The sequence below is a fragment of the Cricetulus griseus genome, chromosome 5 (genome assembly GCF_003668045.3).
Source record: "Cricetulus griseus strain 17A/GY chromosome 5, alternate assembly CriGri-PICRH-1.0, whole genome shotgun sequence".
Lineage (NCBI taxonomy): Eukaryota > Metazoa > Chordata > Mammalia > Rodentia > Cricetidae > Cricetulus > Cricetulus griseus.
Window position 1 is genome coordinate 165,460,504 of NC_048598.1, and position 24,044 is coordinate 165,484,547.

At 40.0% G+C, this 24,044-nt stretch overlaps 1 protein-coding gene across 1 annotated transcript in view; it reads left to right on the forward strand.

Moving 5' to 3' along the window:
* The first annotated feature begins 3,393 nt into the window (after positions 1-3,393).
* The window catches only part of Lrrc72 (leucine rich repeat containing 72), a 50,114-nt gene continuing 29,463 nt past the window's right edge, over positions 3,394-24,044 (forward strand). The window contains exons 1-3 of the mRNA XM_027419714.2: positions 3,394-3,486; positions 9,495-9,568; positions 13,948-14,017. Of these exons, the coding sequence (XP_027275515.1) occupies positions 3,394-3,486; positions 9,495-9,568; positions 13,948-14,017 (237 nt within the window). The remainder of the gene's footprint in view (positions 3,487-9,494; positions 9,569-13,947; positions 14,018-24,044) is intronic.

Below are 24,044 nucleotides of genomic sequence, written 5' to 3' on the forward strand. Positions count from 1 at the left end.
ATTAGTGTCCACCTATCAAAAGCCCCACTGCCTCACCACCAATAACACTAGTACTCTGAACACCAACATTACAACACATGAATCCTTGGGCACCAATCACATCCAAACTGCAGCACCACCCTACCTATCTCTGTGTGCTTGTATGTGCATACATATAGATGAATACAGGCATATACATCAAAACATAAAGACATTTGTGTACACATGGGTATGTGCATACACAGAAGATACACTTCAAATGTCTGATTATCGTATCATTGTGATAAGATGCAACATCTCGGCTAGCACTAACAAGACTTAGGGAAAACTTCGACAACTCTCACCAGGCCCAGACAGAAAAGGGAGGCTTGTGAATTTCATTGGCTTCACAAATTTAAATTGAACAGTTGAAGTTAATTTTTATACACTACATGATTTCACTCTACACATTGTCCAGTTTCAGGCAAGGAGTCCTACACTAGGCATCATTACTGAGACCAGGCTTTGGTCCCCCTCGTGTGACTCTCCCGGACTCTCTTGGCATCCACCAATTACCTACTGGCTTGTGTTGTTTTTACTCTTTACTAAGGAGTCGGAAATGATGCAGCTGTGCTCTCCTAGACCCAAAGGGTCGGAATGAGTGCCTCCTGCTTAGGAAATAAGGAGTCCTGGACATGAGCTCACCAGTCTCAGTGGGAAGTCACACTGAATTAGGCACAGGTTTGCAACTGAAAATTATTTGAGTTTCTGTGTGAGCTTTCATAGCTCTTCCATACAACATAGAACTGTCCATGAACAAGAATCCCTTTCTTTTCTTGAGCAGGCAGATCTTTGGGACTCATATATGAACATTGAGAAGGAAGAAACTACGATAGAAGTAGGGCTGGCTGCTTTGCTGAGAGAGCCTGATGAGAACTACATGTGGACAATGTCCTCCAGAGCTCTGAGGGTGAAGATGGAAGAAGGCTGTGGAGGGGGACTGCTGTTTCCTTTTGCATCTCAGAACCAACTACCACCCTGACACCTCAAAAACTATAAACAGTGTCAAAACCCCCCAGAGAACCATGAAACAGGTGACACCATAAGCACAGGGGACATCATAAACAGGAAATGGAAGTAAAATGTGATTGAGATTCATGTTATTCACCATTATCTAAGTCTGCCTAGTAGATAGTGGGTGTTGATGGCCAATTTTATCTAATAAATATTTTTACCCACTTAAAAAAAGAACATGAAAATTGATCATTGGAATTAAATAATTGATTAATAATTAAATAATGAAACACTAGAGAATTTTTCTCCATTTTTAATTTAAATTAGAAACAAGATTGTTCTTGTTCCTTCTCCCTCCCCTCCTTTCCTGCCTACCTCCACCCCCCACCCCCATCCCCGAACTAACACTCTACCTATCCCATACCCTTTCTGCTCCCCAGGTAGGGTGAGGCCTTCCATAGGGGGGTCTTCAGAGTCTGTCATATCCTTTGGGATAGGGCCTAAGCCCTCCCCTGTGTGTCTAGGCTCAGGGAGTATCCCTCTATGTGGAATGGGCTCCCAAAGTCCATTCCTATGCTAGGGATAAGTACTGATCTACTACAAGAGGACCTATAGATTTCCGAGGCCTCTTCACTGACACCCACATTCATGGGGCCTGGATCAGTCCCAGGCTGGTTTCCCAGCTTTCAGTCTGGGAACCAAGAGCTCCCCTTTGTTCAGGTCAGCTATTAATGAAACACTAGAGAATTTTTAAGCCATGTGGATTTAGTAATAGTCTATCACATGAACAGTTTTTTCTCACGTATGTTTGTTTTACTACAGAATTCTTTAAATATCAACATCTCTAAATGTCAACAATCTCTACAACAATTTTCACTGTAAATACAATAGCCAGTCTTTGAAGGGTAATGTAATTAATAAAAATAAATTTTAATGAAATTCGAATGTCTTCATTTTGTTGTTGAAGAAACGTGAGATCCAATGACATCAAGTGACTTGAAACTGGCCAACAACTAGTTAATGTCAGAGTTGAGGCTAAGCCCCACATGCCCCAACTTGGTACATAGGGCCCTTTCTTCTTATCCAAACCCACACGCACGATGCAAGAGCTTTCAAATTGGGGTATGCACACTGCTGCAGGCAATGGCAGAATGCCAGGGAGGTGAAGCCACACGATAAACACAGGGTGTTTTGCTTCAGAGTAAATATTACTCAAAGATTTGAGGAGCGTTAGGAGAACCACTTTATTTTTATTAAAACAAGATTGATTATAAAGGAGGCTGCATATTCTAAGTGAATTTTTAAGATTTCAAGCTGGTGTCCTGCGGCTAGCATCCTAGTACATGGAAGGAAAAGCCTTCTGCTCACTCTGCTAGGGATGCTTGCTATATATAATAAAATAAAATAATAATAATAGTAATAGAAATAATAATAATGATAAATAGCTTACTAACATAGGGACATTTGTGAATGAGTTTTTATGCTAAAGTGACTTCATTAGTTTCCATCCCTGACATTCTGTAGTTGTTTGCATTATTTTAGCTTCCATGATCATTAAGTAGCAATATTTTCAAAAGACCACGTTAAGATGTTACAACGAGGAACCTGAAAGATGGCTCATCAAGAAAGGGCTCCACAGATGAGAGACTCCCAACTCACACAAAAGAGAAGCCCACGTGACTGGTGCCGACACAGCTACTAAAAACTAAAATCCATGTTAGAAGATTTATCAGAGGAAATACTTGTTTACTCGATATTGGCCCACGCAGTCAGAGGGAAGTACTGTTTTCTTATGCGACTGGAATATTGGAGAACCTCAATACTGCCAACCTCTCCCCACAACCTAGGTCTGCCTGCATGATGATGCCTCGGTGTGGAAATGTTAGGGGCACCAAAATCTCAGTATTTGAAATAAAAATTTCAATGTTATGCTTCCAAGTCAAAATTGATGAAAAATACTAATCCATGAATAAAACGACAAATTTTAGATGAGAATGAAATCGTATGCTTTTCCAGTTGAGTGGGGCTGCAGCGAGACTCCTCGGAGTATGGCCTCATTCCTCCTACAGCTGCCAGCTGCCTAAGGGATACCTCTTTTCTCTAAACGAAGCCTGCTGGAGCTCGTATGTCGACTCTGAAATTATTTCTGGGCCACTGCTTGTTCTGGCCCTCGGACCCCCCTCTTGCTCTCTTGATCTCTGGCATAGCTGACCTCACTGTGGCCCATGCATCCCGCTGCAGAGGGAGAGGACAAGGGAGGGGCTGTGATGTACTGCTGCAAACGTCATAGAAGTCAGGGTTTGGCTTCACAGCTTGACTGATTTGCATTGGCCTTCAGTTGAAGGACAGTGGGAAGGGAACAATGAGGCCTTGGCCAAGCCCAGTGGACTATTGGTGCCCCTCTCCGCTGTAATTTTCCTCATGTCCAGAGAGCAGAAGACCTCCTTGCTCCCCAAGTTTCCATGCTCCATCCTCCGGAAGAAGTCGAAAAATGCTCTGCAAATCAGTCTCCAGGTAAAAGGCACCTCCCTTAACCAGATCTACAGCCTGGGAGCGGGGTTGGGGTGGGGGTCGGGGGCTCTGACACAATGCTCTCCTAGAGGCTACCCTCGGACCTGGAAAAGGGGATTTTGCAGTGCTAAACTCCACTCAGACCATTTAGCTAAGCCTCGGGGTTTGGGAACAGGTAGAGAGCCACATGAAATCCTAACTTGGGCTGTGTTGCACGGGGTGGGGGTGGGGGCAGGAATTGATCACCAAAGATGTAGATTTTAGTGTACTATTTAATCATTGGGAAATTTTAAAACATTATCTTCTGGTAATAAATTGTGAGAGTGAGTAGTGGAGAAAGCTGTTGTGTGGAAACTCGGCATCGCGAGTCTGTACCAATTAACTTAAAATCTCCCCCCCCCCTCTCTCTCTCTCTCTCTCTCTCTCTCTCTCACACACACACACACACACACACACACCACACACACACACACACACACACACACACACACACACACATACACACACGCACGCGCGCTGCTGAAATTGTTTCCAAATTAAACACCAATCCGGAATAACAACCTCTCCCACTCGGTGCAATAACTACAGACCTGAATTTGACCTTCTTAGAATGCCCACCTGGGCCTTGAGAAAGGTTTTTCCCACCTTTATGTCCTTTCCTTCCTCATCCTTTCTCATGAACTTACACTTTGCCCTGACCTTACTTGTGCCCTTTTCTCTCCTTTGGACTGGCGTGACTCACCGGGTTTGTAGATTTACACTTAAGTTTCTAATGGGATCCACGTTCATTCACACTCATAGTTTTCTACTGGTCACCTTGACCTGTATTGTATGTTCATCAAGGCCAAAAGCTCAAGCATTTCTCAGATGGCTGCATCATCCTTCCAGGCACTTTCCCCCTCGTCAAGCAAGCCTCGTAATATTGTCATCAGCATGGCATCCTCGCTACCATTGCCTGTGCCTTCCCGTTGCCCTAATTATCTGCCTTTGCCTGGATTCTCTGTCCATACACCATCTGATATTGTCCACTGCTCACTCCTGTTCCCTGCCACCCAGTCATTCCTGATTTCCCAGAGGTGGCCTTGCTTCATAACTGTTACTCTCTCTTCACCCTTGGCTATCGCACACACTGCTGGAGGCATCTTCCAGAAGCTTGTCACATCCTTTCTCCAGTTCAAAGATTCTGTAAGATGCCCAGGTCATTCCAGTGTTAAGCCCAAAGCCACATTTCCCAATAGCTAACTAAGCCTATACTGTAGGTACCCACAAGGGAAAGGCACCAAAGGAGAAGTAGGAACAAGCCTTTAAAATAACTTCACAGGGCACATTGTTTAAAAGCACTAGTGTGGTTGCCTGGGAGGAAGGAGAAAGAGACCTTCATTAGACTTCCTTACTTGAATTTTAGGATGTAGTTAATTTGTATAAATATTTGTATTGTGAAGTATGTGATATTAAGATAATCTCAAGTGACAGTTTACGGAAAATGTGTGGTTTTCAGTTACACTTATTGAAGCCCATTAAAGTTTTATTTGGGCACTAATTGAGTGCACGTTTTCAAATCTAAATTTCAAAGTTAACCCTGGTGATACGATTCCCAAACACCTTTCCTTCCTTACTGTGCAATCGCTTTCCTCTATGCTCAAGGCTGTGTGGCGCTGAGGCCTCATGCCTTCTGTCTTTGGTGCACTCTGACTACTCAGCCCTTTCTTCCCTCAAGATCCCCGCTCTTTTCTTGACACTCTTTAAGCCCAGCCTCTTGATCCTGCCCTGAGACCCCATCATCCAGAGGAACAGGAATTTCTCCTTCCTCCGCCTTTGCCACATAGGTCTCCCCTTTCTCATAGCCCTTAACATTTACCACCTTCTTGTACCTCATTGGGTGTCCCTCACTGTCTCCCACTTAAAGATCCACTCACAGACATCCTAGCTTTACCAGGTAAAAAGCACACAAGTCAGTTTCAGAGTTGGTTGCTGGGTGACTGGATTTGGATCTACTGTTTTAAAAATGTTTCTTTCAGAGTGCCTACCATGTCCATGCTGTCTTAGAAAATGACATGGAAATTTTTCAAGAAAAGGAAGCAGAATCACTACATCATTTCCACATCTTTACCTAAGTGAAGGGAAGGGGAGAGCTTGCATGGTCTTTGTACACCCACAGTCATAGTGGCCTTACGGGCAATAGCTGAAAGGGGTATCGACCCACTTGTCTATCTATATAAGTGTATAGATACAACAGAATGCCACCGAGCTTTACACAGTGAATTTCTGATACACACTACCACATAAAAACTTAGACATTCTGCTGACTGAAATGAAGCAGCCACCCGTGACCAAATGCTGCAGAGCTCTGCTTAACTTGAGGTCTGTGGAAGACAGACTCTCATAGAAGCAGGAAGCAGAGCCTGCCTGCCATGGCTGGGGGTTGGGGAGCACTTCAGTTACAAACAGAGGGAAGGTTCTGGAAGAAAACTGTGCTGGAGGTTATATAGCAATGTGAATGCAACTCCTTGAGGATATCCCTGATCCTACAGAGCTTGAAATCTGAAAAATGGCAAGAGTGGTAAAGTGTGTGTGCGTGTGCGTGTGCGTGTGCGTGTGCGTGTGCGCGTGCGCGTGCGCGTGCGCGTGCTTGTGTGCGTGTGTTATTACAATACCAAGTTATTGGGGAAGGATGTTGGAAGGCCTCTTAATGAAGGGCCGTGTGCACTAGAGGGCCTGCTCCCTACCTCAACCTCGGCTTAATGAAATCTGAAACTTCACAGCACACTTCTGTGGAGTCATATAAAGTTATCAGATGAAAAGAAACATGCCTTGATAAAAAGTTGTATAAATGATTAATTGTGCCAGTGCTTTACAACTTATGGTGATATTTGCAAGTTTCCTATGCATCTCCTCTAATTTTTTTTTTTTTTTTTTTTTTTTTTTTTTTTTTTTTTTTTGGTTTTTCGAGACAGGGTTTCTCTGTGTAGCTTTGGAGCCTACCCTGGCACTCGCTCTGGAGACCAGGTTGGCCTCGAACTCACAGAGATCCACCTGTCTCTGCCTCCTCCTGAGTGCTGGGATTAAAGGTGTGTGCCACCAAAGCCCGGCTAATTTTTTAAAACCTTAAGTACTTCTTCTGTGGCTCAACTTTCAAAATGCATAATGCTTTCTGGTTATCAAGTCAATACGTATTTATTATAAAATATTTAAATACTTCAAAATGGATTGACTTGAACTAGGCAATAGAGCATTGCCAATAGCCCCAGCTGCTCAGGAGTTCACCCAGGAGTTCAAGACCAGCCTGTGTAACATAACAAGACCTTATCTCAATACACACACACATTTGTATTTATTTTATACATAGCATATATACTTTCTTATATAATATACATTCTGGAAAGTAAAACTTAATGATCACATGAGGCTTTTGTTTTCAATTTGGAATATGTACATTGTCTATGCATTTAAATTATTGTTTAAGAAAACAGACTTACACAAATTATATCAGCAATAACTTTTTACTTAAAAACGTATATCTAGATAGCCATCTCTGTATTGATATTTTATTTGTGGTTTATTAAAGCTTGCCTGAGGATTCAGAAAGCAAACTCAGCCACAAACCATAGAAGCCATGCATATACCTTTAATCCCAGCAGCCAGAAGCTAGGAGGTAGTGGTACACACCTTTAATCCTAGGACTCAGGATTAAGAGATAGACAGATCTCTGTGAGTCCCAAGTCCACCCAGATCTACACAAGATTGATCCAAAAGAGAAACAGCTCACACAAAGATGATCACAGCGCCTGGGATCACATGTCTTTAATCCATGCACTGGGGAGGTATATAAGACATGAGCAAGATCTCAGTATCAGGCAAGATTTAATAAATCATAAGTAATATATCTCTACAATTCCCCTTTTTGCCTAGTACAAAAAGAAAAACTACTATAAATCATAAATAATATGTCACTACACATCTCTTATTGCTCTCCAGAGAAACATAACCACTAAAATAAATAAGGATATAGGCAGAGATTTACTAGGAAGGATTGGTTCACCTGGGTGGACATCTCAGAACTGTTATCTGCAAGCTGGAGTTTTGAGAAAGGCCATGGTTTGGTTCCAGGGAAGTCCACTTGACGATGGCAAGTGATGGAGAGGAACATTGGTGTCCAGCTCGACAAGTGAAAATGAATGTGCATAGCTCTGCCTTTCCACTTGATTTGCAGCACTCAGTGGACTGGGTGATGACCACATCACTGAGAATTGTCTTCGTTCAGACTGACAGTTCAAAAGCCATTCGCTTCTGGAGACACACTCACCAACTCTCACAGATAATGCTGTACCAACTACCTGGGCATCTCTTAATCCAGCCAACATGCAAAACTGGCCATCATAACCTTTTACTATATGTTTAAACTACTGTAAATTATTCCCCGGTGAGGTCACACCTTAATCTATTTTCTACAGAGAAGTATAATACATACATTTCTTTGTATTATACTTAACTGTTTCTGAGTGATGGCTAGGTGAAGTGAAAAGCATAACTTTATATCTTTAAAATTATAAACTTTAGGGCTGGAGAGATGGTTCAGCAGTTAAGAACGCTGACTGTTCATCCAGAGGTCCTGAGTTCAATTCCCAGCAATCACGTGGTGCTCCACAACCACCTTAAATGAGATCTTGTGCCCTCTGCATGTAGGCAGAAGACTATACAAAATAAATAAATAAAATCTTTTAAAAAATTATAAACTTTAAATATTACAACATTGTAGGGAGTATATTTGTTTTCTTTTTCACAACATTAACCAAATAAAACTTTAATTCTACTTTGGCCTTAAGTCATTTTGAATTATTGAGATTGACTATGCATACTGTAGGCTGAGTTTAGATGTTTAAACAGAAATACCCAGGTGAGAACATCAAAGCCTGAACCAATGAGTTTTTCCAAGATTTGGTTTGTGTAAGTGTAAAATATAATCCAACTATTGGAAGACCTGAGCCCAAGCCTGTAAATTCTCCAAGTCCCCTAGCTTCAGCTTGTTTGAGAAAAAATCAAGGGAAGTGAGGAACTGTAAGTTTGCCGTCACCTCCTTTACTCTGGGATATTTACCTTTCTCAGGTCTTTAAGAATTTGTTCATCCCACTCATTCTAATGTCTTAAAGTGCCCTATTACATGGTGAATGCACTCTCAAAACCTTATGCATTACTTTCTGACACTACAATCTTACCACACACAGCAAATCCCCATAGAAAATGTTTGCTTGTTTTGATTCTGATAATTACGATGTTTGTGGGCCACAGAATGGCACTAGTGACCCCTTCACTTCTGTTGTTTCTTGTTAGCTCTACTCTTGAATGGCCAGTTTTTCCATTGTGCTCTCAGTCAAGAGGCCTACAAATGTATATTTGGTAATTATTAAAGAAAAAGCAAAGGGCTTCAAAGCTGCTGCTGGATCTGTACTTTTAAAATAAAGCCTGTGGCAATCAGATGGAAAATGTATTTATTTACTCAGAGAAAAATGACATTTTTTGTTTGATACTTTCTTGAGAATTTTTTGGTGTCAAACATACTGGTGGGCCACTGAAAGAACATCCCTAAAAATCTACAGTATATTCTACTCCTTCTACCTACAACCTGCTTCTAGGTGTTTTCTATGAGTGCAGAACCCTGTCAAACACTAATTCTTCATTTATGAAGGAAAATTTAAGAATAATGATTAAAATACCCTACCTCATAGAGAAGTAATAACTTAATCATGGTGTATACACACACATTTTTTTTTTTTTTTTACTTTCTGGTTAAAATTATTTACACATCTGTGCCTAGGGTTAAAAATAATGAGATTCAACCACAAAGATGAGTAAATAATATATAATTGTAGTGTTGGAATTCATCAATTTACAGTGGTTGCCTCCATATTTGCCTTTCTTTTGATCTTCTCATAGACATATTGTTATTGACTGCAAATGTCTCAGTATTTTTGCTCATTGGAATGTGGTTTGACAGATTAATTATATGTTATCAGGCAGTTGAAGATCAGCTAAAGATATGTGGCCACAGGAGGGATATTGATGTCTTCGAACTGTTCCTCTCTAAAAAGTAAGTGTGCTTTCTGGAAAAACACAGAGGAATATCATTTTATAATCTTTTATAAAGACATTTTTTTCATTACCCCTTCTTCAAGGACTGGGTAGGCAATCACAGCATAATTACTTTACCACTTATGAGAGTATACCACTTATACCTAAGAGGCAAGACATTAAAAAGCCTAAAAAACAGAGGTTATTGAGCCAGGCTGACTCAAGATGATCTTGGGATGTTATGTAACTTTCCTGCTAGAATTACCACATTTGAAAACAGATAGAACATCAGTTAAATATTAATTTTAGAAAAACAGTGAGTATGATTTTTAGTATCCTTGTGTGCCAGACAATATTTGTTACTTCTCAAAACCTGCAAATATTAACTCGATACCATTTCATTAAGTAGTCCTACTCTTGTATAATACAGGATGGTTGTAACATGTAGAAGAGGTAGAAACTAAAGAGATTCCTGGTACATAGTAAGCAGTCAGTTATCACTAGTACAATTAATAGTATTACTATTGTTGTGAATAGTAACCTATTCTCATATTGTAAGAACCACTATTGTACTATAACCCGTAAAACCACTTATGTGAATTTTGTTAGCAAATAGAAATAAAACGCTTCCTTTACATCAAAGAGGTGTTCTACAGAACTCAATAATCCCAGTGTCTGCAACAGACCCCAGATACAAGAGGGAGAGGAAGTGATGCATATGGTTGGACTCTGACCACACTGTATTCCTGCTGGCCAATAAGTGACATCCTGCATGGCCACTGTTTGCATTTTAATAGCAATAACACTGCTCTGAATTATATGCATCCCACAAAGTTCATGTGTTAGGAACTGAATCCTAATGCAACAGTGTTGAGAAGCAAGACCAGTGAGAGCTGATTGGGCCATGAGTGCTCTGCATTTCACTCATGGATTAATGGTGTTGTCACCAAAACCAGCTCATTGCTTCAGGAGTAAGTTCTTGATCACAGTGAGTTTGCTCCCCTGCTCACACACATCGTCACCATGTCGTGATGTAGCAAGAAGGTCACTCCAGCAATGCGATACTACTGATCTTAAGAGTGGGTAGACAAAAAGGATAGCTTTAAACCACCAGAAAAAATTAGAAACATTGTCCTTTGACTGTGAGTGATCAATAGTTTTCTTATATGAAGGACAGCAGATTTGGGGCAAAAAAGAATTTCACAGTCTACATGCATAAACTAGGTAAGCTGGGTACTTTGTTTAAGTCCCAGTTGCCTTTGGAACAAGAGTGTCTTATTAATGTCTCTTAGTAACTTGTCAACACAAGTCATAGCATCGTTAGTAGTAGATTTACATCTTGTGGTCTTGATTGGCCTCACCTTAAAATATAACAACTTATTATTGATCTAGGACAGGCTTGCTTGCAGAAAAAGCATTCCCAACTTGAAAGTACTTTCAAAGAAATGAGTCACTTTGCTATATTTTGTAATAGCCAGATTTTCAGCATTGATATTATTACTATAAGAAAAAAATGATAGAAATGGCTAGACTCATTGATATTGTACTAATGGATTAAAATTATATGCAAGTCCCAAAATGAGGCTCAAGATCTTTAGACTTCTAAGTTGAGGTTGTTTTTATGACATCATAGGGAGGATTTAACATTTAACATTCTACCATCCCTGACTGTAGAGTTAGTCAGATTGCACCATGGTCTAAGGACTCCTTAGAAAAAAAGATACTGACTACAAAGAGAGAAGGTGCATAAATGCTGTGTATTCTCCCAATGAAAGTTGCTTTGGGGAAAGCTGGTATTTGTTGTTGTGTTAGAGAAATTCTGTGTGAGGGGATACATAATTCCAAAGACGATGGAGGAAAAAAAATAAATGCAAGAAAGAAGAGAGCAGTTGCTCTTTGTAGGAAATAAAATGTTAATGAATGTAAGAAGAATGGGGGCATGAGAAAAAATATTTTGCAATCAAGGCAGTGTTGTTATATGAAGCAAGATTTTCATGTGGACTCAGAGTCCTACATGTTAGCTTTGTACTATAAAATTTGCACTTTTACAATAGAGACCTGGCAGGCCTTAAACAAGTAACAGAACTTAGTATTACCATAACTGGAACAAACTGACATAATTTACTTTCTGATGTAACACAGAATTTCCGCTAATGTCATTAAGAGGTGGCATATCTAGAATATAACTTTTAGAAAACTCTTAAGACAAATCAAGAATGTAGGATGTTCTTCTGGCCAGTTGTCCAGAGCTTTTCAAAATGTAAATACGTTAATGGGGAAGACTTTGGCAAATGTAAACTTAAAATGATGAATTAAACTAACTGAATACAACATACAAATATGATGGCTCAAGACATAAACTATAAAGGTAGTATGTAAATGTAGGTGAGTAGGGGGTGTAAATAATTTATTTGATGTTTTACTTGGCCGAATTAAACTTAATCTCCTTAGGTGTGATATTTGTATTATGATTTGCAGAAATATATTTTAATTTGGAAGCTATGAATATTGAGCTGTTTAGTAATGAGAGTCTTATTTTCAGATGACTCAAAAAATTACACACACACACACACACACACACACACACACACGGCAGAGTGAAGAAAATGTAGTGATTACGTTATTTTTTTATAAGGTTGTGGGCAAAGGAGATGGCTTAGTGGTTAAGAGTGCATACTAGTCTTGCAGAAGGCCTGAATTCAGTTTACAGCACATGTATCAGACAGTTCACAACAACAAAACATTGATGATGCTTAGGAAACAGAGCCCTAGAAACCCTGAGCTGGAACCCCCTAAGAATTAGCTTTCATGGAACAAGCAGGCACCATGCATAATTCCGAAGGAGAGAAACAACCAACAGTCCTACGAAGCTATGGTGCCGATGAGTCATGCAACAACCGGCACTGAATGATATCCCTAAGGGTACAGCGATGGCGTGTATACCTTGCTGGTAATCATAGCTCTCTAATTTGACTTCATACACACTCAACAAATGGGAAATCACATGTGGTACTGGAAACCTAGCTAACTACTCTGTGCTAATGAAGTCATGGTTATTAGAGAATTTATAACCTCTAATTTACTAAACCATCATAATCCCTCACAACAATCTATAAACATTGTCCCTAGACCCACAGATAAGTGGAGTCCTCACCCCTCATCAGGGAAACTTTTCTTTGCAAATGATGGAGACCACTACAGAAAAACACAACCAATTAAAATTCATCATTGTGGAGTCTGATCCACAATACATAAACAAAACTTTCCCCACACCTAAGGCTCAGAGAATATGGTGGAAGGGGTAAGGGCACTGTAATAGTGAGAGGATCAGGAAGTTCGCTGTGAGATTGTGTGTCCTAGTAGCATCACATGTGTGTATGTTTAATTTAGAAATATCATTTACATGCTTTAAAATTTTTATTAGGCACAATGGTTCACATTTTCAGTCTCGCCTATTCAGAAAGATGAGGCAGGAAGATTGCAGGTTTAAGGCCAGACTGGTCTACACAGGAAGACTGACTCATAAAAATCAGGAAAAATTTAGTTCTTTGGAGTTTCATGACAAGCAATAAGCGTGAGCAGCTGGGAGTTGCTCACACCTGCAATCCCAGCACTTGGAAGGTCAAGGAAAGGGAAATGAGAGGTTGAGTCCCACTTGGGCTACATACAGGTACTCAAAAAAAAAGGTTCTAAAGTTTAAAAAAAAGTTGAGAGATGTTGCCATGAATGAGTTACTATATGAAACACAGTAGTGTTTTAATACTGCTACTAAGTGTTTATGTAAGTGCCCCAATAAATACTATGTGTTCTGAAAGATTTAAAAGAGGAGAGCCTCATGTGTGCTTCAGCACTTGGTATCCACAATTCCTACTCTAAGAGCTGGAGAGATCTGAAAACTCCCAACGGCCATCTCTCCTCAGAGGTGCTACCCTCAGTTAATAGCTTGTCTGCCCAGTCCACATCTGTCCTGTAAACACATCAGCCACCAACCCAAGAAGGGTGGGTAATGTGGTGACCAGAAGATCAGTGAGCAACAAAGCCCCCTCCTCAGCACCTGTCTCCAGGTGTTCCAGGACATTCAACTCCTAGATTATGTCTGGCCACAACAGAACCAATGTCCAGTGTCCACTTCATTTTTGTCTCCTTTCCCAATCCCCAGTAAAATGCTTTGAAATGAACTGCAATAATGAGATATAAATTTCAGCTAATATGAATGTTATTAACAACACAAGCTTATTTCAAATGATGGAATTTTTGAAATTAGAAGGAAAGTGTGCCAATGATTCTAAGAGGACGGAGAGGTATTTCCAGTTCCTCCCAAACCATGCTGACAGTATGGCCAGCTTTACCTATGAGCAAATGAGTTGTTGCTAATATCCATGGTTTTTTTCTTTCCAGGGATCTGACAGAAGTTGTTGATCTTTCTAGATTTAAAAAATTAAAATATTTATGGCTCCATCATAATAAGGTAATGTTCCGTTTTATCTTTAAGTTACTTATATGTCTTAATTGCATGCTTTAATGAAGCTAATATTTAGAATATTAACTATTATTTGTAAACCTTAGCCTCAAATAAGAAGCACACAAACATATATATGAATATGTATGGTACAGATATCCAAGACCTGTGTGATGTATGTACATCTCATATATTGAATAAAAGAATGTGTGAGATTCTATCAGACCACAGTTTTATTTATGCCTCCATGTTTTGCGAAAGAAGGTTTGGAGAGTCGCATCATTCCTCTCCTAGTAATATAAGATCTTACTTATTTGGTTTAATTCAAAAGTCCATTTGGTCCTATTTTTAATATATTCCTCTTCCTCTACAGATGAAATACAGAGAGGCAAGTGCACACACACACACACACACACACACACACACACACACACACACGCATGTGCACTGGCATGAAAGCACCCACATACACCCTGTCTTGATGAGATGAAATTTATATCTTGTTGTTGAGGAATTTATTGTACTCTCATTTCAAAACATTTTACTGGGAATTGGCATGACTATAGGTGGCCATGTGCGTTTTTTGTTAATTAGGGAGATACAGTTGGCCATTTTCTTTCCTCCTCACCTCCACTAGTGTTCTCCAGGTTTGGTGTTGTGGCAAGTGTCTTCACCCATATCTTGAGCCAGGTTTGGTGTGCACTGGTGTGGTGTGGAGGCTTAGAAAAGGTAAGAGAGAAACGGTTCTTTATCCACCAACAGCACAAGTCTGTCTCTCTTGTTCGTTCCTTTCCTCATCCCAAACAGTCCTCCTTTTGCTCCCATGTCTTCTTGCTTTTTAAGCCTTTAGCCCATCTGTAAGAAAACTCATGTACTCAGAGTTTCTGGCTTATTTCACTTGGCACAATGATGCCCTGTTCTATCCATTTTTCTGAAACAGCATAATTTTGTTCACCCTATGATAGTTTAATATACCACTGTGTGTGTGTGTGTGTGTGTGTGTGTGTGTGTGTGTGTGTGTGTGTGTGTGTAAGCATTTTATTATCTATTCATCATCTGTGAATAGTGTCAAGGTAAGGTAAGCTTGGGGAGATCTCTGTTGGTTTTGTAGGTTTCTATTTCTTTGATTGATATAACAGAGAATGTTGTGGCTGACTGGGTTGCTTTATTCAAGCATTTATTGATAAGATTGTTTGTTCTTTTGGTGTTTAACTTTTCTCGGTCTCTGTATTTTGTAAATTGGTTCTCTGTTGAATAGCTGGCAAGGCATTTCTGCCACTCTAGTCTGCCTTTAGCTCTGTAATTGTTTCTTTCACTTCACAGAGCCTTTCCTACTTTATGTAATCCTGTTAGTAAATTCCTGTTAGTATTTCTGGAGCTATTAGAGGCCTAATCAGGAAAACATTACATATGCCTCCATGTATGTTTTGGGTTTTACATTGAGAACATGCGCTCTCATATTTTATTCTCCAGAGGCATATGTCTTTGTCTGTTATCAAAGGAAAAGGTGTCAGTGAGGACAATCGTTAGTGAAATGAACTTAGCTTCATCAGGAAGCATCCGGCACCAAACAGCCATATCTCCAACTTCAGGGAACAGTTCTCCAGGTCAGACCTTCTGCTCACAAAGCTTCCTTAGAGGCTATGTTTTTAGAAGTGTTCCCACCCTGCCCTCATAGGAATGGCCCCAGTGTGGGGCTCCCAGCTCCTCCAAGGGAAAGAGCAGACTAGCCTAACTCAAAACCTGACAGTAATTACAGGAACTAGTCAGAAGGTGGCTTCCAGCCTTCAGTGTGGCTTCCTGACAGCCTGGCTTTTCTTCACTACACACTGATAACTCAGTTTTGGCATTTTTAATTCAGATCTCCAAACACCAGCAGTCAAAATTATGGCAATCTTTTCCCAACAATGGGCTGCCTTTGTACAGAAGGCACAGTCACAACACCCAATCTTTAAACAGCTATGTTTATGAAAACCTCTCAGTAGGTCATTGCATCTTTAAAAAACCAACTGGGTGGAAATGGAAAATAAAATTGCTTTCAGTATGAACTATAAGCATCAGTTTGTCTCTTAATCTTGAAGTCATTTCTAGGAGGAGGAAGAAATAAAAATACCTTTAAGGATCAGGCAGCTAATGACTGAAATGGAAAGTACACACACCACTTAAAGGTATTAAAATTCAAAACTCTTCTAAACACCCTGCCAGAAATTATCCTGGGTCATAGCACATGACCTCTGATTAAAACAAGATGGAAACCACCAGGCATGGCTACACAGTGACTCATCTTTGTTTGCCGTGTAGCTCCATGTGGCAGTCATTTTTGAAAGGCAGACATGGCAAGTGTGGCACTATGTCCGAGGGGAGAGACCTGGTTAGGGACTTTGTGGTGTTTCTTGACTTTCTGTGAGGCAGTAGTGTCCAACCTGCAGTCACCCGCTGAATCCATAGAGTTGGCCTCCAGAGGTGTTATGCAGAAAGGGAGGGATCTCATGCCCATCAACACTTTCTTCTTTTTATGAGGGTGGGGTGGGGTAGGGTGCAGGGAGAGATTGGGGCCTTTTCTTGTGTTTTTATTATGTGCAATGGACTGTGTTCTTTTTAAAATCATCACTCACTTTTCCCTAAGGAACACATTAACGTAGCTTATGTAACATGAAAAGGTGAACCACCTGACACATTTTAGGTGCTCCTGGGATTGGGGAATGAGCTAAAATGACATAAATTTTTCTACTGATTGGTGATTTGACTGGGTACCCATATTGCAGAAATGTGGGAGATGTCCCTAAGATTTATTTATGCAATGAGTTTAGGTATATGCAATCACTGCTTGCAAACACCTGACCTTTTCCAGAAAATAATTACAAGAAACCCCCTTCTTGAATATAAGAGCTACTAATAAAACAAACTGCATGAATCCCACATAATTTGTGCTCTTATGATGAATTTCTCTTACCTCAGGGCAACATTAACTATACTTTTGTCAACTCTGTTGACTTATAGTTTGCCAAAGGTTTAAAACATACAGAAAATCAACACAAATAACCAACAAAAAGCTCAGCTCACCGCATGGTTGTGAAATCCATGGATATGAACAGTGTGTACCTAGTTTTTACCTTTTAAAGAGTTTGTGTTACATTTTTGGGTATTTTGCCTACATGTAAGTGTCCCACAAGCATGCAGTGCCTGCAAAGGCCAGAAGAAGACATCAGATCCTTTGGAACTGGAGTTAAAGAGATTGTAAACCACCACATATAAGCTGGGAATCCAATCCTGGTCCTCTGGAAAGAGGAGCCAGTGCTCCTAACTGTGGAGCCATCTCTCCATACCCATCCCCTTCGAGTTGTGATTTTTAAGGAAAGAACTATAACTTACATTTGGAAAGTGCTTCCAGAAAATTTTAGTAATTTGCTAATAAGATGGGGTAAGTGCAAATCTTCTTGATTAAATATAACAGCTATTTCTGAATATTTTCAAGTGCAGTGTTAATCTTTTTTAAGTTTATATATCTTAAGCATGGATAAAAATGAGTGTACTGTTTTAATTTATTAGGCAGAAACACCACAGACGTGAATTTAGGAGGCTAGGGTGAATATTAGTATATGTTGTATTATTAAAATTCTCTCAAACAAAATGCAACTTGGAGTTTCTGTAGATTCTACTCCACTCTAGTAGGAATGGTTATCATTAGGGAAATAACAGCAATGTATATGTGCAGAATGGAATTTTACACAGCCATGAAGAAAAATGAAATCATGACACTTGTGGGGAATTGAATGAAACTGAAAATCATTGCGTTAAGCCAAATGAGCTAGGTTCAGAAAAACAAATACTATACGTTTTCACTCATGTATAGACTTTGGGTTTGTTTGTGTGTTGGGGGATGTTTTCAGATCACAAAGCTGGAAAGGGAAATCATGATAATGAAGGAAGTGATGTTGAAGGAACTGGGGAACAGAAAGCAATAGAATACATGTGACAAGAAATCAGAAAGGGGAACAAAACTGGAGAAAGTCAGGGGACCAGCCAAAGAGGGAGAGTAAGGAAGGGGAGGGCAGTGGGGCAGAGGAATGAATTAGAACAGAGTATGTCTTTGTTACTGTGATGACTGAAGCAACTTGGGGAAGAAGGGGGTTGTTGAGTTCACACTTTAACATCCCAGTTCATCATCAAAGGAAGTCAGGATAGGAACTCAAACAGGGTAGGAACCTGGAGGCAGGAACTGACGCAAAAGCTATGAAGGGGTGCTGCTTACTGGCTTGTTCCACGTGGCTGGCTCAGCCTGCTGTCTTATAAAACCCAGGACCACCAGACCAGGGATGGCATCACCCACAATAATCTGGGCCCTCCTCTATCAATCACTAATTAAGAAAACTCCTTCCAGTAGGATCTTATGGAGGCATTTTCTCAATTTCAATTTCCTCCTTTTAAATCTAGCCTGTGTCAAGTTGACATGAAACTAGCCAGCACAGTATGATACCACATAATTTGAAGATAGCCTGATGAAACTCTTTACTTTTCTTGCTGACTTAAAAAAAAAAAAACTTAAATAATTAAATTTTAAAAAGATTCTTCTCTAATGCTTGAAATATTTTAAGAAATACTGATATTTCAATATTCAAACATAAATAACTTGGTTTGCACACGAATATAGAGTTTCTGAGACTCTCACTGCATTGTTTAGCCACTGGTCTGGAAATCTTTGTTCTCAGAGTTTCTCAACCATGATGCTACTGACTTTCTGATAACTTGTGATATTGAGAGTTGGCCATCTTTAGACATTAAGCAGTATTCATGGCCTCTGCCCACTGATTTCTAGGATATCCCCTGCCAGGAATTACAGCCGAAACTATTTCCACATCCTCAGTTACTCCTTGTGAGCCGGGGAGGAATTGCCCCTATCACTAAGAATCACTCAATATGACAAAAACCAAAATCAAACAAACAAAACTGGCCCATGGAAACCTAAATGCAAACAAGCCTCAACTCTCATCAAATCTACACCTCTGGTCAAATCTAGATGGCTTCTTGTCAGTCTCAGCTAAGTTCTCAAGATAACAGAAAAGGCACTGCACAAGTCTCTGACTATGGCTCGACCCTAAAACTCTGATCCCAACTGTTCCAGCCACCATCCTGTCTCTCTATCTAGCCCTGGTTTGTCCCAAGGGCTGGTCCAACACACACTAGTCTACTGTGTCTCCTTCACGGAGCCTTTTCAACATCTCTCCTGCAAAGCCAACTGTCCCATCAGCACCACCCACTCTTCTCCATCTCCAGGCCTTTCCCACAACATTTATCCACTTACTTCATAATGTGTAATTTACTTATTGTGTGTGTGTTTATTTATTCAATCTTCCTCTACTACTACAACAAAGCCAGGGCCTTTTGTCTGTTTTTTGCTTTGTTTTGTTTCTTCACTGCCTTGCAAATAGACTTCAGCATCCTGGCATTCTCTGTTTAATGGAGGGATGAGTAAATTAAAAACCTAGCATTTTCTCATAAATGCAAAATTCTAATTTGTCAGTGAATCACAAATGACATGTCTTGGCCATCAATTATAAACTTGAGGAAAGTAAGTTACAGATATTTCTTTTCAACATTTTCTTTTTGTTAATTTGATGTCTTATTCCTATTTATTAGACATCACAGTAGGAACTTTTCCTCACATAGTCACCAATTCAAGTGATAAAAAGGACAGTAACATTATCCTCCTGATTTAAGCAGAAAAAGTACTTATTGAAAAGATATTGGGTGGATATTAATGAGGTTTAAAAATAAACTTCAGAAAATTCTCAGGATCAAATGCAACTGTGGTGAAAATTAAAAATCATATTGGAGAATGAGTTTCCACAAAGAGAGCAGCTCAAGACCATGCTTCTTGCATGGTTGGTGTCAGCAGCACCAGCCACTGTTCAAGGACTCTGCCAACACTGCGACCATGTTCACTACTATGGATAACATTGTCTCGTCTCTGCTGCCATAAGAATTCATTCAAAGTGAAACAATATTTATCCCTAGTTAACAATGGACATTGGGAGCCTATTCCCGATGGAGGGATACTCTCTCAAACTAGACACACGGGGGAGGGCCTAGGCCCTTCCCCAAAGGATGTGACAAGCTTTGATGATTTCCCATGGAAGGCCTCACCCTTTCTATGAAGCAGAAGAGGGTTGGAATGGGGGTCGGTGCAGGGAATGGGAGGATGGGAGGAAGAGGGAACTGGGATTGATATATAAAATACATTTGTTTCTAATTTAAATAATAAAAAAGAATTCAATATTTTGTCTTGCTGTTTATTGGTTGAAGGGTGGATATACTGTAATGGCTTGGTCTGGATTCTGTCCATGCCTACCTGCAGGAAGTCTGGGAAAGCAAATATCTTGTCTGATGGAAACAACACTCTAATTTCTACAGGGAATCACTTGAGGAGGAAATCTTGGAATTATGTAGAAGGGGTTCAAATTCTAAGAATTTATGGAATCTCTTGAAGGGACCAGCTTCCCTTTTGGCAGCCATAATAGCCAAACACGTGCTTTTATGACCTTGTCCTAGAAACCAGAAAGTCAGATGCCTACCTCGTGACAAGGAAACAATCAGAAGTTAGTCACTAGAAAGTCAGATGCCTGTCTCGTGACAAGGAACCAATCAGAAGTTAGCTGGTGGCGCTATGCTTTATGGCTCTGGGTGTGCTTTACAGACAAGCGCACAGCAATGACGCAGACAGCATAGCAACCACCCTGGGAGGGCCTATGGTCCATAACAACCAGTTGACCAATCAACACAGGGCAAGCCCTCCAAGCCTGGAGGCACACCAATCGTGAGCCTGTGCGTACCCCTAGACACTCCCCTTACGCTGCCCTATAAGATCTGTGCGCAGCGTCTTCAAGCTGTCTTTGCTAGTCATCCGCCATGGTGGGTGGATCAAAAGACCCGAGCTAACATGGCGTTAGCTCGTTAAACTACAATAAAGCCTCATGCAGTTTGCATCAAGCTTTCGCCTCCATTCTGTGTTTGGGGTGGCCGCCGTCCTGGGCTAAGATTCTGGAAGCCTCAGCTTTCCTAGGGTCTTACACTCTAAGTTTTATTAGATAAAATAAATTAAAGGAACAGAAATGAAAGAAATAGTGATTCCTGACAGAATATCCCAGAAAAAGCAACTATTTAGTGACTGGATGTTGAACTGAAGGCTTGGGGAGAGCTATGTTCTGTCATTGTTTATAAAATCCCATAATCTCTTTAGCGAACTCTTACAAAGTGCTATATTCTTGACTGCTTCAGAGTCCATCACGACAGTGAAATGCTATGGGATAGATGAAGCACTAATGGAAAACATGTGTATATGAGTCACAGAATAAATGCGAAGAGTCAGCCTTCTACCCATTTAAACATATTTTCATTTTAATCCACTGTGTACTCATATAATAAAAGTTTGCAGAATTAGATAGTTCTACAAATTAGCAACAGGACCAGTGGCTTGCCCCATCTCTTGTCCTCAGAAGCATACCTTTCAGTTTTCAGTGGTACTTTGTTACCACCAGCATTTCTGAAAAACCCTTGTCAGTAGGTATTGAGATTTCTTGTTCTTTCTCTTTTGCAGAACAGCTATTTTGTTCCCACGAAGGAACATGAGGGCTTAGTTCTTTCTCTTTCTTGTCCCAGTTATACCACACACATACACACTCTCCACTTCCTGGTCTCCTGATGTGGTCGTAGTGTAATTTTAGTTAAATCAATATTCACTCATTACATTGTTAAGACAAACTATGCTTTTCAGAGCTAAACCATGTATTATACTCCAGTTTTCCTTTATTGTGCTCCTGATTCCCTGGAGCTCTTATTTGTTTGATTTCTCCCCCTAAGGGCTGAATTGTGTCTCCCCATATTCATGTGTAGAAGTCCCGATTCCTGATTCTGTGTGACTGGATTGGAGATAGGGCATTTAGAAGTAATTAAGTTAAATGGGGTTTTAAGGGTGGGCCCTAATCCAATATGGCTGGCAGTTTTAGAAAAGAGAAGATTAAGACTCACAAAGAGATGGTATTCATATGCACCAGGGGAAGCTCTTGTGAGGACAGGGAGAAGATGGCCTCTACCACCTAGCAGAGGCCCCAGAACCATACCCATGCCCACCAACACCTCAGCCTCAGACTTCCACTCTGCAACTGTGAAGGATTTTCTTTTTTTATTTCAGCCAATCATTCCATGATCTGCTCTAGCAAACAGATGTACTGTTAAAATGCTGTTACTACTTACTCAATCCAAACTCTCGTCAGCTGAACAAACATGATTGTATTCAGTTCCTTCCATTGTCTTAAGTTTGCCCAGGCCCTTCGGAAGTGCTCAAGCTTCCTGTGTCTCTATGCAGCTCATCTTCACCACCACCCTAGGGAAATCCCAGGGATCTCCTCTGATCTCCTAGAATGTGTGTCTGTCTTTTTCCTCACTATATTCCTGATAAGGGTTGAAAGTCGGGCATGTTTTCTTATTGGGAATGCTTGTGTGAGTTCAATCCTCTCATATTTGAATCAAGATTCTGGGTTGTTTCACCAGTACAATTTTGGGTTGGTGGTAAGGTATTCTGACAGTTCCTGAAATGTGTTGATAAGTGTGATGTTTCGTTTTAATTTTCAATTTGACACAATCTAGAATCACCTGAAAAGGTTGGCCTATGTGTATGTCTGTGGGGGATTGTATTGATTGTGTTGTTATGGGAAGACCCGTTGTAGTCAGCACTGATCCCTGAGTTTGGGTCATGAATTGTATACAAGCAGGGAGAGCGAGTAGAATATTAAGCTTGTATGCATTCATTTCTATCTGCTCTTTACCATGGAGGTAACGTGACTAATTGTTTTAATTCCTTGGTACCTTAACTTCCCTGCTAATGGTGGGTTAAAATAAACTCTTTCCTCCCTTATGTTTGTCAGGGTGCTTTATCAGAGCAGCAGAAACAAAACTATGGCGGTATGAACCCATTTTTATCTGTTGTGTTGAATTTGAGGATATTTCAATCCGGTCTTTTCATTTGGCAAAGTTTTCTTTAGTATTTTAATTGCTTCCTCATCTATGTACATTGTTCACTTTCTGGAATATATACATATACACAGAAACACATCCATGTAAGCAGACACATAAACATACATGTACAACACATCTAACTGCTGAGCTTTGGTCAACATTCCTGCAATTCCTCTCATGTTCCTCCTTTTATCCTCACACTTTGTTCTTCTTCCTACAGCCTTTCATCTTTCTGTCCCCAGTTCCCATTATGTTCTTAAAGACTACTTTCAATTTTTTAATTTTTCAAGTGCTCTTTTTATCTAAATGGCTTTTTTCTTGTTCATATTAAAAAAAAAAAACCAGGATCTCATGAAACAACTCACCACCATTACATAACCAATTTTATTTGGTCTTGGCTTCAAACTTAGTGCTTTATACATGTAACGCAAATGTTCTACTCACTAAACTACATCCCCAGCCCCTAAATGTTTATTTATATAGGCCTTTTTATATGTAATCCAGTAAAGTTATATATTTGTATAATATATTTTATATAAAAGGTGCATCTTTTATATTACCCTTACATGGTTATTTGTTATACATTTGAATATTCTAATTTATTTTTATATATATCCGCTTTACTTTTATGTGTATATACATACATGTGTGGGTGCTGGCCGAGGCCAGCAGAGATAGAATTAAAGGCAGTTGTGAGCTGTCAGATATGGGTGGGAGCTCAGAACTAAACTCCAGTCCTCTGCAAGAGCAGTAAGTGATCTTAACTCTGAGCCATCTCTCCAGCCCATATTTCTAACATTTTTATGAAGGTATACTGATGCACAAGTAACCACATACATGTAAAATGTACAGCTCAATATCTTTGAACAAATGCACACATCCATGAAACCATTGCCACAACAAAGATATAACTCACTCAAGATTCCAAGAGCCCCTGTGGTTTGTGCTTTCTTGTTTGGGAGAAAAAAATTCTTAATATGAGATTTACCTCCTTGGAAAATATTTAAAGGTACATTGCCACGTT